Here is a 14,305-nt window from a genome sequence, read left to right as displayed (position 1 = left end):
GAAATGTCATTAAATCAAATTAAACCTGGTTCAATTTAATTAATTAAACCATCAAAGTATAAAAAACTCTTTTTCATTACTATTTTTAATAACAATAATATTAAAAATTATTATTACTATTTTCATTAACAATGATATTAGTTTTTTTAAATTAGATTTATCACTAATATATATAGTTTATATTCATATTGTTTTTTTTCAAGTTTATACTTTATAAAAATTTAAGTAAAATAAGAGATGTTTTAGATTTTATTAGTTTTTGATAACATTAATCTTACTTTATATTTAAAATATTTATGTTAAAACATTTTAATTTATAATATTTTGATATTTTGTTTAAGTTGAATTACTTTAAATTAAAGATTTATTTAATCTTAACTATTTTAAAATATTTTAAAATTATATTTGTTTGATATTGTATTTATATTGTATAATTTATAATTAATTTTAAATTTAAATTATGTTTATTGCATATATATATATATATATATATATAAATATAAACAGTATAATCTTGAAATGTCACGCTGTAAGATTTCAAAACTGAAATATTTCATTTCAATTGAAAAAATAAAATACCTCCCCAAACAGAATTAACAACGGAATTAACAGCCTTGGGCAAGCCAGCCAGCCAGTCTCCTCTTCCTTCTTCCTTCCAAACTGAGAAAAGAAACAAAACTTCAGGGCTCCTTTTCCCTTTCCAATCCCAATAATAGAAAACTTAACTAATCCTTTACTTCAAACCGGACTCTGTCTGATCTCAATTTGCCGATGGACGAATCTTACGGAAATCTCCCTTCTAGCCATCTGCTCGGTTCCGTACCTGTAAGTATCCAATTCATTTCTATTTAGAGAAGCCAAGCTAATTATATTGATTTTTTTTATTTAATTAGAATGGATATTGAGATTAGTCTGGAAAGTAGTAATCGCTCGCTGCTAATAGGTCCTGTGGCTTAACTGCAAAACGCTACTAAGTAATAAAGCATTAATTAACATCAAAAGTTTTCTTGATTTTCAATTTCTTTATAGGCCGTGGTCACTGAAGAAAAAGCAAAAACTATCGTGAATTATGAAGGTAAATGAGTTTTTTTTTTTTTTTTGGATTTTTAGGGTTTTGCTGTTTATGGTTGGAGTTGAATTCGTTACTATAAATTATAGAATTCTAGAGCATGAAAATTTGCTTATGAACTTAAATGTGCAGTTCCTGAAGCAAGTATGCAAACCTTCCCTCCAAATATTAATGGAGGCAGTGGCCGCGGTTATCAAACTCTTGGAAGTCCACCCGGTATGGGTTTTGAATAATTCATTGTGCATGTTTATGGATATGTTATTCAAGATTAATTAGTTTTTTTGCAGTTTTACTATTATTGCTGATATTTCATTGAATTCTTGAATATGGTTTCCCCACTTTGAAAATTTTAATATTTGGTAGTTTTTCTTCCAAAAGATATCATTTTGGCTCGTGGTAACGGGGAGTGCTCCTTGAATGTGTTTCTCCGGGGTTTTGTATGTTTTATGGAGGAATACTATTATTGGGTTCTAAGAAGAGAGCCTAATTGTTGTAAATATAAACAATAGAAAGTAATTATTGATGCAAGCATATATTGAGGTTTTTTGTCATGGCTTCTGTAATGAATTTCTGTAGCTATGAAACACGGACTGCATCCATTGTTTCCATGGAAGCATGAAAACTAATAGCTCAATGACATCATGGTGTTGGGGACATCTGGCATCTGCTATATCGTTGTATATGATTAGTGAATTTGCTGCTATCAGTGGTTTATTCCTTGCAATCATGTTGTTTTAGGTTACAACATCTAATGTGCTTAGAGTAATTGTGACCTTAATTCAAGAACACCTTTCCTATTTGTCATTCCTTGAAAATGTTAAATATAGACTTCAGACCCTTCAATTTATATGTGTTTAATGACAAAGATTATCTGATTTTGGGCAATCACCTTTTAGCTTTTCATTTGGTCTGTTTAAATGGAATTTATAATTTGGCGGGGTTTCATATTTCCCAGTGGTGATTACAGATGAGGCCTGGAGGAGTAGAGTTTACAGTTAAACGATGTAATCTCAAGTTGGATGTCAGTAATCTGAAGTAGATTCCTATTTTTAACTTCTAAAAAGTAAATACTAATGTTTTTAATTAGTATAGTTCTAGAATGCTCATACAAAGCAAAATTTCTTCGTAATCAAATATTATTTTCCAATATAGCTGTTCTTAATTCAGCTAGGAAATCTTGTTAAGTGGACTAAAATATGGCTGTATGGTACAAATCAATGCTTTGGTTGGTCATGATGCTGCTCACTGAGAAATCTGATCTGTGTTTTGATTTGCCAAGAAGGAAACAGGAAATGCATATCTTTCTTTACATTATTATATTAGTAGCAGTCTAGTTGTACCAAAGTTTCTAAGGATGCATTTGTTTTCAAGGATGTTATCAGTTTCTGTTCATATCTAACAGCCCCGTTTTCTTTTACATCCAGAGGGATTTGAGCAACAACCACCAAACAATTGGAAGGGGGTATTTAGTATCTCATCATACATGCAATATTTCAACGTGGATACAGATATTGTTGTCAACAGACTGATGAGCTCTTTTTATCCTATTGGTGGTGATTTTTTCAGCAAGATTGACGCAAACCCTGATCTGTGAGTTTGGTTCTCTGCCCCCCCCCCCCCCTCACTTTGTATGTTTTTCCTTGATGCAACTTTCACTTGGCATCTAATTGTTCATTTCATTTTTTAATATGCTAGATACGGACTTGTCTGGGTCTCAACTACATTGATATTTGTGCTTGCTTCTCTCGGAAACCTTGCCACCTACCTCATACAGAAACGTACTGATCACAAATCTTCTTGGAGCTTTGACGTTGGATATGTGAATGTGGCAGTGTTTTCAGTCTACGGCAACGCAATTGTGGTGCCGTTGGCATTTTATTTCTTGTTTCGTTATCTGGAATCAAATCCTAAGTTGATACAGTTTTGGTGCATGTGGGGATATTCTCTTTTCATCTTTGTTCCAAGCTCGGTAAGCATCACCAACTCTGGCTTTTTATATTTCGTTTGTTTGTTTATCTTTTCCTGGGCCTTAAAAGACCTATGCATACCCTGTGGAATATTTTCAGTTTTTGTTGGTTGTCCCAATTGAGGCTTTTCGTTGGATCATTATACTTGTTGCTGGTGTTGACTCGGGCATGTTTGTTGCTTCAAATCTCAAGACCCTTGTTGAGGGGAATGATCTTGCAGTTATGGTGGTTGCAGCGTTCCTCTTGCAACTGGCTCTAGCAATCTTCTTTAAGGTTTGGTTCTTCCAATAAGCCTCGCATTGCATGAATCTGGAAGTCCAAAATGTTAGAGAGCTTTAAGGTTTTCCAATAAGCCTCTCACTGCATGAATCTGGAAGTCCAAAATCTTAGAGAGAATTTGTGTGGAACGTAATTTCTTGGTTTGGTAACACCTATCACTTATCAGGGTGCGCTGTGGTAAAGAATTCCAAGGCTTGTCTTTGACTAGTGGTGTTGTGGTTATAATTATATTGCTAAGTGGTTGGGATGGCATTGATCTGGATTCAGTCTGCATCTTTTAGAAGACTGGAGCAAGTAGACAGGGAAACATCATTGCTGCAATTTTTCCCCAATGTTTTGAAAAACTTATCTTTCAGCTCGAGATTTCCTCGTATGAACTGGTTGTGTAAATACATACTGATCTGGAGTTCTGTTTAAGTAACTCCCAATGATTTGACTAATTGTTTTGACCAGCATACCTCACTCAAGCAAACAAGGCTGACTACCTGATCTCCTTGGAATCTGAGATCCAAGCTGGACACAAGGAAGATCAAATTGAGCCATTCGGTGCATGATATGTTGATAATGGCTACGTATTTGACCTTGATCTTTATTTTTGCTCATCTTCGCTAATCACTCATCCCCTGATCTTGTAGGCTACAGAGCTTCATATGGAAATTGATGTGTAGTTTATCTGGTCATTCAGTGTGACCTCCAGAGTCGTCGGCTTTCTTTTATATCTTGATCCAGCATCTGAGCTCATTTTCATATTTCTTTTCACCAATGCCTGCATTTTTTTGTGTAATTTTTTTACAGAATTTATTTTCAACGTTGAGATCCAGCATCGAAACCAAATTTTATTTGATTTTGTGATGATTTTTAAAAAAATAGCCTGAAAAAATTTCAATTATTTAAATTCAATGGTAAAAAATAAACGCGATCAATCAAAATCCTCTCGTTTTATTTATGCATTTCTTCTCTTATCAGACAAAGCCTCTTTTTTTTTTTTTTTTTTTTATCAAGGACATGGTTTTCTGAATAAAAATTAAAAGCTATTAAAAGAAAAATTTCTTATCATCTCGTATTTATTTTATATTTTGATGAAAAGCCTTTTTTTTTTTTTTTCATTAGAATCATGGATTATCATCTATAAACTTGTATAAAAACTTATAATGATCTGTGAGCAAGGAAATAAAAAATAATGTCTTAATTATTTTTATGCAACCGTGTGAAAAGAATAATAGAAGGGCTAATATAGGTTATGAGCTTATAGGCCTAGATTGCTAGGCTTGAACGTCTAGCGTATACGAAACCTAGACACATCTGCGCGTGGAAAGGATGACAGGCCTAGATTGTTAGGCTTGTCTAGCGTATACAAAACCTAGACACTCTATGAGTGGAAAGGATGACATATCATTTACTTGGATTGACAAGATGTCTTCCACCACAACAAATTTTGCCCATTGAATATTGAATTATGAGATATTTTGATTTAAGAATATAAAAGTTAAACTCATTTTCATTTAAAAATATCTAAAAACTACCTTTTGAAATTTAATAACTTCATTTACCGTCTAAAAATAACTTACAATCAATTTTAAAATTAAAAATCAAACTAAATCAATAAAAAAAATCGATCCTTAATTTACATAATTAGAGATTCAAACCATCTTCAATGAAAACCCCTCTCCAAAACAACCCATCACATTAAAATTGATATTTTTATCATTGAAATATAGTTGATTAAAAACTTTTCTTTTTCCTTTTTCTTTGATAACTTTCTCTCTTCCCAATATCCAAAAACTTAATGTAATAAAAATGATGTGATTAAAATATAAATATTTAAAATACAAAGATGAAACATGAAAAAAAAAAAAAAAAACATTAAGGGATCAGAATGTAATTTTACGTTTAAACTATAGATGCACTGTAGTAATTGAAGGTACAAAGGTGAGAGGAGGCACAGTTACTGCAACAATGAAAGTGCCTTTTTATAGTTAATTCTGTAATTGTAATTATACTGTACTTTAACTATGAAGAAAGACGGTGGTTTAAATCTTTGTTTTTTCAGTTCCGTGAAGGCCTTACGTGAGTGAACGTTCACCATTTACATATGCCTGCGCGCCCTGCATGGATTCCTTATACACGGCGGTCAAAACCTGACCCGTTTCCTCAGCTGGCTGCTGGGTTATATGGAAACTGGAAGGTCAGGACTCAGGAGCATTGAGATACTCGGTGGATCTTGGCTAGTCTGATGCTATTCTTAGCCCATATTAATGAAATCAATTTTTTGGTTGCCATGCTAATGTAAATTTTAATTGCATTAATTAAGTATTGAAAAGCTCGAGCGTGGAAATTCCACCGCAGGATCATCTCCAAGCAAAAACCATTGATGCTTGGTTATCTGGAAGGTCAGGAACATCGAGATATCTGGTAGGCAAACAAGGATGCAGGGAAAAGATTTAGTTTTGAAGCAGTGGAAATTCTGCAGGAAACACTGCAGTTCCTGGAGTTCTTAATTTTCCTCCTCCTCCTGTAGGCGGTGGAAGCTTAATTGTAATTGAAGTTGTAATACCTCGTGTCAAATGCCGTGCTCTCTCGAGTCTTGACAGAGCAAGAGCCAGCACTGAAAGGGAAATCCACCCGCCATTGAACCTTAATCCATGTGTCATTAATTATCCTATGCAGTTTTGAAATCTTTATCCATCGTACACTTGTATGAACTGAATCAATCTTTCTGCCTACAGGGATCGCATTTTTTAAATAACTGATAGTAGAATGTAATCTTTAATTAATCATATACTAATTAAGCAGACTGAGCCAGTTTTTTTTTTTTGAAAAAGTAGTTAGTTGATATAGAGATTAAAAGATTCACGAGAAAAAAATGTCAGCAGCGTGACTTTAATGTATAGAATTATTTGCAGGCACAAGAAAAGGAACAGTTCCAAAAGAGCAGGGCTAATTCAATTCATCAAGAGAGAAGAAACCAAAATAGAGAGATTTAGCCTAACCACAAAAAAAAAAAAAAAAAGATCCAACCCGCCCGCCCGGAACGGATTTCTGTTTCACAGTGAAGAGAAAGAAGCCGCCCACAATTTAAACTCCTTTTCAGTTAAAAACGATAAAAAAAGAGGTGGGTGGGCAGGCCCTTTCTGCCCTCCTCTGTATAAGAGCCGAAACAAACAACTGAATCCTACGTTTTTGTCTTTTTATGTGACCTTCTAACCATCTCACTAGCTCCCTCGACCCCTACATAAATCGCCACCAGTGAAGCATCTTTCAATCTCTCTCTCTCTCTCCGTCTCGAGTCGCCTCATAATTATCTCCTTTTGAGCTGACTCGGCCCGAGTTTGAGTTCTCAACACAAAATGAGCGACCTGGATCGTTCTCGTGCTTTTTTCAATGACGTTAAGCGTCTCATTATCAAGGTTTTTTTTTCTTCCCCTGTCTTATTGCTTTTTTAGTCTCTGAATTAACTAAAGTTGTATCGTTATCATGTAGATTTGTTTTTGGATTAAGATACGATGTTCACTTTGATTTTATATATTTGACTAGATGCCATGCATCTTTTTCTTTCAGCTGTAAAGACTGACAATCTCATGTTCAATTAATCTGTTCTTTTTTTTTTTTAATGATACTATATTATGTTTGATTAAAAAATGAAAATCTTAACCGAATAGAATTAAACGGACTTCGTTTGATATGATTAGTGATTGCTGTTTCCATTTTTTTATCAAAAGGTTTGCGTTATTTGCTTATTTTGAGATTTGGTTGCTGAAGGTTGGGACCGCTGTTGTAACTCGAGCGGATGGAAGATTAGCCCTTGGAAGATTAGGGGCACTTTGCGAGCAGGTGATGATTTCATCATAACATTTTTATGTGCTTAATTTATGAAGGATTATAACAATGAGTTTTGCATGCAGATTAAAGATTTGAACTCTCTCGGATACGAAGTTATCGTGGTGACATCTGGTGCTGTTGGACTTGGTCGCCAAAGGCTTAAATATCGAAGATTCGTCAACAGCAGGTTAAGTACTCTGTCGACTTTTTTTTTTTATTTGGATGCGGGGGATTGATGGTTTTTTACATGTCTGGAATCACTCCCGGTGATGATGCGAGAAACTGTTTATGCATGTAATTAGCTCATAATTGCGATAATGTTGTTGTTTTCGACCCAGTGATGTAATTGCTGCCAATTTTTAGAGGGAAAAGAGAAGCCATGCCATTTACCCAACTGTAATGCAAAAGCTGATTTTACACTGAAAGTTTTATCTTGCTTTGTTCTTCTTCTTTAATTTTATTTATTTTATTATTTTTTTAAAGTTAGTTGAACTGGCATTTGTATATATTTTAATGATTTCATGTGTGCTGCAGTTTCTCTGATCTCCAAAAACCACAAGTCGATCTTGATGGGAAGGCCTGTGCAGCTGTTGGACAAAACAGCCTCATGGCTCTATATGATACATTGTTTAGTCAGGTACTTTAGATAATAGCTGTGTTTATCGTTTTCGCACCTGAATTAAAATCTTGACCAGTTTCTTGTCTTCCTGAGCATCTATAGATGTCTTTATCTTTTTCAAGGATACTTATTCATAACTCATAACCATTTCTAATGTGCGTTTGTTTCCCCCCATTTCACTTCTTGGTTTATTTCGAGATGTAATGTTGTACTCTCTCTCTCTTTTTTGGTGCAGCTGGATGTAACATCAGCACAGCTTCTTGTGACCGATAGGGATTTCAAGAATAAAGATTTTAGAAAGCAACTGGATGAGACAGTGCAATCACTGTTAGCTCTGAGGGTTATCCCTATATTTAATGAGAATGATGCAGTCAGTACTAGGAAAGCTCCATATGAGGTATGTGAGATGGAGTTTGTATCCATTCATTTTACATCTCTGATCATGGGCTACCACTGCAGGATTCCTCTGGAATATTTTGGGATAATGACAGTTTAGCAGCTTTGCTGGCCCTGGAGTTAAAAGCTGATCTTCTTGTTCTGCTGAGTGACGTAGAAGGTCTTTACAGTGGCCCTCCAAGTGACCCGCGTTCAAAGCTGATTCACACATACATTAAGGAAATACATCAGAGTGAAATTACTTTTGGAGATAAGTCTAGGGTGGGTCGAGGGGGCATGACAGCCAAAGTAAAAGCTGCGGTCAATGCAGCTTATGCTGGCATCCCTGTTGTTATAACCAGGTAAACTTTTAATCCAATGCTACATTCTCATGGATCATAACTATAATATACATTAAAAAATTGGTTCTCTTAGACAAAATAACTAATTAAAAGTACATGGCCACCTTGTCGCAATTAAAAATATGTCCTCCTGTAAGCATAAAACAAAGTCTTAGCATAAAATAAAGATTACATTTGTACAGGAGTTTCATGCCCGACATTATCTTAAGAAGTTTATGCTGTTGCAAAACTGCTGCTTATTTTTGCTCCCCGTCACATTGGGTGGGTGCCCCTATGAGAATGGATGGGGCAAGAGGAAGTAAACCCTCGTTTCTTAGCTTCCTTGAAAAATTGAATGATAATGAATGTTTTACTTGGGGAGTTGGTAGAGTTATCTTTCTGAATCCAAAGTTTGAGCTTCCTACACGTGGTACTGGTTTGAACTACTTTTCTTTTCCCCTAGTGTGAAATTATTTCTTTTTCTCTTTTGAAGTGGGTATGCACCTGAAAACATAATTAAAGTCCTTCAAGGAGAGCGTGTTGGCACCCTCTTTCATCAAGATGCACATTTGTGGGCCCAAGATAAAGAAGTTAGTGGACGTGAGATGGCAGTTGCAGCAAGGGAAAGTTCCAGAAGGCTCCAGGTATGATGACATTGATAACAGTTTAAAAGGCTTATGCTATTATACACGTTTTTTATTCACCAATGGAAGTAGCACACAGGTGTGCCTTCTTTTTGTCTTAACAGCACAATAACTTGGTAGAAACTTGTTCTGTAGGCCTTGTCTTCACAAGATAGGAAAAAGATTTTGCTGGACGTAGCTGATGCCCTAGAAGCCAATGAAAAACTGATCAACATTGAAAATGAAGCTGATGTTGTTGCTGCACAAGAGGCTGGATTGGAGAAATCCTTGATATCTCGGCTGGCTTTAAAGCCTGGGAAGGCAAGACAGCTCTATTTTTTATACATTTAATTTTTCTTGTTGCCATTTTCCACCTTCTGGTTTCTTTCCAGTTCAATTTGCCATCTAGCATAATGATTTGATTGTTTTTATGTCCTTGTTTTATTGAATGGTCTCCTCTTATATTTCTTGTGTCTAAATAAAAATACACTGACCTTGACAGATTAAGAGCCTTGCGAACTCTATTCGTGTGCTTGCTAACATGGACGACCCAATTGGTTGTATTTTGAAGAGAATTGAGGTAAGGAAAGTGTGTTTTACATGTGTTTGTTCCTTTCTGCTACCTGATTTTAAGGATTTCCATTCATTTGGTACACTGGTGGTATAGATAAAATAATTTGATGCTTTTGCTATACATGTTAAGATGTAATCCATGCAGCTAAAAATGAGACCACCTCAACCATTTAATAAGAATCAATGAGATGTGCAATTCAGAATCATGAATTAAAGTATTTTAGTAGAAAAATACTTATTGCTGGACTTATGGCTCTGGAATGGATGATTTGTGACGTTTCTAATGACTTTCATGTCTTCAGCTGGCAGATGGACTCATCCTGGAGAAAACCTCATCTCCTTTAGGTGTTCTCCTGATTATTTTCGAGTCTCGACCAGATGCTCTAGTGCAGGTAATTTAAGACTGATATTTCAGTATTGTTGTCAAGGCAGGATAAAAACATAGTCTAGCACTAGGTTATGGTTGCCTCTTACTTTAAATATCTGCTTTTGTGCCTGTTTTTTTTTTTTTTTTTTTAATGAATGAATGGGTTTACCGGGATATGAAATATTAAGTTACTGGCTGTCTTTCAAAGTCTTTTCTCTTCTTCTCTCTTTATTTTTTTTCCTGAGCCCACAAGGCAGTAGGTCGTGGACCTGAGAATCTGCCTCGGTATTATTTGGGTGAAATGGACTAATTGTGAAAATTTGTTTCAATTTTCAATGTGTTTCTTGGATTTTAACATTCATAAGGTCCTTGTTCTTTCAAATTAGAAACAGACTCTTTATTGTTTTGGTCTAGTATGTAAATCCCATATCCTGTTTAAGTGTTTGTTGTCATCCTTTTTTTACATGGCTGAGTAGATAGCTTCATTGGCAATCCGAAGTGGGAATGGACTCCTCTTGAAAGGCGGAAAGGAGGCCAAGAGGTCAAATGCAATTTTGCACAAGGTTTGGTTCTTTAAATACAGATATTTATGAATATTACTTGATTGTGATAGCATTTCAGATGTAAGACTGTCAATAAAATTATGTCTGTATTTTTCTCGTCCCTTCTAATTATGTAGGTAATCACTACAGCCATCCCAGACACTGTTGGTGGAAAACTTATTGGGCTAGTGACTTCAAGAGATGAAATTCCTGATCTGCTTAAGGTGTGTAGATCTTAAAAGATGCCTGACCAGCAAAACAGTGTTTAAGAATGATAGTCTTAAAAACAGAAGTTAGACTTATTATTTTTTTGCTTCAGCTTGATGATGTTATCGATCTTGTGATCCCAAGAGGCAGCAGTAAACTTGTTTCTAAAATCAAGTCATCCACTAAAATTCCTGTTCTTGGTCATGCTGGTGAGACAGATAATTGGATTATGCAGTTCAGTTCCTACTCTGTTCTCATAATATTTCTAGATTTCTTAGTAAAGCGGTTCCCTTCGTTACTCAGATGGCATTTGTCATGTCTATGTCGATAAGTCTGCTAACATTGAAATGGCAAAGCGTGTTGTCTTGGATGCCAAAGTAGATTATCCTGCAGCTTGCAACGCAATGGTATGTGTATTCATCTATATTTTCTATTCATTATTAGTATCCATTTCAACTTTATTTCTGACATTTTCCATGATTGTTTTATCGAGTCTGGATAAACATTTGCACATCTACTTTGCTTGTTCATGACTTGGCAAGTTTTTTGGTCGTTTTTCTTTTTCTATATCCAGGAAACACTTCTTGTGCATCAGGATTTGGTGCATAGTGGTGGGCTCAATGAGCTTATTGCTGATCTTCTCACTGAAGGTAGGAATTCCATGATCGCAGCCACTTATCATGGTTATGTTATAATTTTATAATGAGCTATTCGATAGCATGTTGTTTTACAATAACAAATTAATGATTTATTGCAAAACTTCATGGAAGGTAGTTAAATTGATAGGAGTTGGATAATTTGGAAATCTACCTGGTTCCATATAACAGTTCTTAGATCTTCACAATGTATATAAAAAAAATATAAGACCAGCTCTTATTGTGTGGATTTAAAGTTCAATTTTCATTAAGTTTTCTTGATATGATGTCACAACCAAGGCTTTAAATGTTTTCCCAAAAATGAGGGCATTACAGCTGATTTTAAGCTATATATCCAATCAGTATTGTTCACTCCTTGTATTCCATCTATTTTACTTAAATATTGATCTTCAACAACGTATTTGGTTTCAAAAACTTTTATGCAACTTAAGACTTCCACTCCCCTGAGACTATTCGGCATGACATACTAATCAAGGATCTGATAATTGGTGCTTCTTTTCCAGGCGTTACTTTATTTGGTGGACAAAGGGCATGCAAGGAATTAAACATTCCAGAGGCCCCTACTTTCCATCACGAGTACAATTCTATGGCCTGCACTGTTGAAATTGTCGATGATGAGCATGCCGCCATTGATCATATCCATCAACATGGAAGGCATGTAGATGTCTTTTTTTTTTCTACTATAATGATGTTGGCATTTCCTACCCCACATAAACATGCACACACAGACATGTATAGTTTGTGGATTTACTGTTTTTGTTTTTTTTCTTGTTGACAGTGCACATACTGATTGTATAGTAGCAGAAGACCATGATGTTGCTGAAGTCTTTCTACGTCAAGTTGACAGGCAAGAATTATTAACAGAATGTATTTTTTTTTCTCCCGTTCCTTAGCCTTGCTTGGGGTTTCTGTGATCATCTGAACTCCAACATTCAACATGAGACTTTCATCTTAGTTTTTTAAAGATGACTCAATCTTTCCTTACATATATGCAAAGCACATTAATGACAACATACAGCCAAGTGATGTTTCTTGTTATTGTCATTTACAGTGCTGCTGTTTTTCATAATGCAAGCACAAGATTCTGCGACGGGGCTCGATTTGGATTAGGTGCAGAGGTAAAATGTCATCTCACAATTATTTTGAGCATCATTTGAGGTTTCATACTTGTCGTAGTTGATTCTTATTGGCTGAATAGGTCGGAATAAGCACAAGCAGGATTCATGCTCGAGGCCCTGTAGGGGTTGAAGGATTGTTAACTACTAGATGGTAAGAATCTGCTCTTGTGTGTAGTTTGACTTGAAAAGAGTTTTATAAAAAAAATATACCCGAACTTGTCTCTTGATATATTAGTTGCCATTTATATAAGCATCATGGGGTTGTTTTACGCTGTTTAGAATGGCTGCCAGTATTCGGTAGCCATGACTGTCTGCCTGGCTTGCTCTCTGATAATGTTTGAGCCAGAGGAATTTAGTATTTACTAGAAAAATCGATAAAACCAGGATTGGAAGGAGCTTGTTGCTCGTAACTATTTTATCAAAATTTTATGCTTGAAATATTGACCTTCATATTGTGCTCATGCAGGATTCTCAGAGGTTGTGGACAAGTGGTGAATGCTGATCAAGGGGTGATTTACACGCATAAGGATATAACAATGTAATCAGTCTGCAAGTTATAAGTTGATGGCGATAGTGGACAGCATTGTATGGTGTGATTTTGAGTCTCATTTTTTCAGACGTGTCTTTTAGGCAGTTATCAGATAAATCTCAATTTTTTTCTTGGCCTGATGACCATTAGCAATTCCGGTTAGTCTCAAGATTGATGATGCCGTTTTGTGTTTGAAAATGATAATGATTGATTTTTAGTAATTTTTATTTGAAAAAATATTAAAATACTTTAAAAATTATTTTTTGACATAAAGCATCAAAATAAAACTATTTTTTTTTTAAAAAAAAAAAAACAAAATTAGATGAAGCAGTGTTAGACACACTCTAAGCAAATTTGGAATCCAGAGGTTTCCCGCCTAATAATAATTACCGAACGCATCTATAGATCGATTCCTGGTGCTCGGAAATGATTTACGTTGTGGTGGTGGCAACACTGATTGGATATTTGCTGCTTTGCCTCTTGGTGAATGGGCCGAAAAGACGGATACTATAACTCATCTCTCGAAAGCGCGACAGTTAACAAACCTGGGAGAGGTGAGAGCTCCTTCGAGGATACCTTGGTCGATTTCAATTAACTGGTGTGGTGGCGACATGTTACCGTTGCCGAATTGAAAGCATCTTTGCCCTCGCCTTCTCTCTCCTGGAAAGGTCAATTTAAGGAATTACTGCCTTTTCCATTACACAACAAAGGGCAATTTGATTATTCGGTCTTCATTCGACTTTTAATTTGATTTTTAAAAGTATAATTATTTTTATATTTATATTAACTTTTTTTATTTTTATTTTGACTTACATCAATAATTAACTCAATTTGTGACCTCATTTGACTCTTAACTAATAATTATTTTTATATTGATTTGGATTAATAATCAACTCAATTTCTAATCTAATTTGACTTTTAATTAATAATTATTTTTATTTTTATATCTGTTCAAATCAACTACTCAAACCAAACATGATTTGAGCAAACAAATTTATCCTTTTTTTTTTAATTATTGTAACAAGAAGCTCACGTTTATTCCGCCGTTATTATTCTTCTTACATTGTTGTTAGAGTACTTCCAAGACATCTTCATTAAAAACAAATTTCATTACTTTTTAAAAGTTTAACCTAGTTAATAAGTCGATCTGATTTTTATTAACACTAAAATTCACATGCTGAAAACGAGATTAATTTTAACGTGTAAAACTAACTCAACAAT

General features: G+C 34.8%; 2 protein-coding genes across 2 annotated transcripts; both read left to right on the top strand.

Moving 5' to 3' along the window:
* Positions 1-582: 582 nt before the first annotated feature.
* On the top strand, positions 583-4,031 carry LOC118052255 (uncharacterized). Its single transcript, XM_035063169.2, has 6 exons — positions 583-825; positions 1,030-1,075; positions 1,202-1,285; positions 2,494-2,659; positions 2,765-3,038; positions 3,136-4,031. Exons 1-6 carry the CDS (start codon positions 772-774, stop codon positions 3,325-3,327), a joined length of 816 nt encoding a protein of 271 aa, XP_034919060.1. The 5' UTR covers positions 583-771; the 3' UTR covers positions 3,328-4,031.
* Positions 4,032-6,309: 2,278 nt separating this feature from the next.
* Positions 6,310-13,305, top strand: LOC118052256 (delta-1-pyrroline-5-carboxylate synthase). The gene is made up of 20 exons (XM_035063171.2): positions 6,310-6,722; positions 7,075-7,146; positions 7,218-7,321; positions 7,669-7,771; positions 7,989-8,150; positions 8,213-8,490; positions 8,963-9,113; positions 9,249-9,413; positions 9,595-9,672; positions 9,968-10,057; positions 10,509-10,595; positions 10,712-10,798; positions 10,894-10,990; positions 11,085-11,188; positions 11,356-11,431; positions 11,941-12,091; positions 12,216-12,284; positions 12,489-12,555; positions 12,636-12,706; positions 13,022-13,305. Exons 1-20 carry the CDS (start codon positions 6,663-6,665, stop codon positions 13,095-13,097), a joined length of 2,148 nt encoding a protein of 715 aa, XP_034919062.1. The 5' UTR covers positions 6,310-6,662; the 3' UTR covers positions 13,098-13,305.
* The last annotated feature ends 1,000 nt before the right edge of the window (positions 13,306-14,305 follow it).

This window comes from Populus alba, chromosome 8 (assembly GCF_005239225.2).
Source record: "Populus alba chromosome 8, ASM523922v2, whole genome shotgun sequence".
NCBI classification, from domain to species: domain Eukaryota; kingdom Viridiplantae; phylum Streptophyta; class Magnoliopsida; order Malpighiales; family Salicaceae; genus Populus; species Populus alba.
The sequence above is the reverse complement of the archived record's forward strand: the minus strand, read 5'-3'. Positions and strand labels throughout refer to the sequence as shown.

Excerpts from the sequence above, each read along its gene's own strand:
- LOC118052256 (XM_035063171.2), top strand. The coding sequence starts at position 6,663 with ATGAGCGACCTGGATCGTTCTCGTGCTTTTTTCAATGACGTTAAGCGT. Across the intron at positions 7,772-7,988 it reads ATGATACATTGTTTAGTCAG|CTGGATGTAACATCAGCACA; the intron begins GTACTTTAGATA and ends TTTTTGGTGCAG. Across the intron at positions 10,596-10,711 it reads CAAATGCAATTTTGCACAAG|GTAATCACTACAGCCATCCC; the intron begins GTTTGGTTCTTT and ends CTAATTATGTAG.
- LOC118052255 (XM_035063169.2), top strand. The coding sequence starts at position 772 with ATGGACGAATCTTACGGAAATCTCCCTTCTAGCCATCTGCTCGGTTCC. Across the intron at positions 1,076-1,201 it reads AACTATCGTGAATTATGAAG|TTCCTGAAGCAAGTATGCAA; the intron begins GTAAATGAGTTT and ends TTAAATGTGCAG. Across the intron at positions 2,660-2,764 it reads ATTGACGCAAACCCTGATCT|ATACGGACTTGTCTGGGTCT; the intron begins GTGAGTTTGGTT and ends TTAATATGCTAG.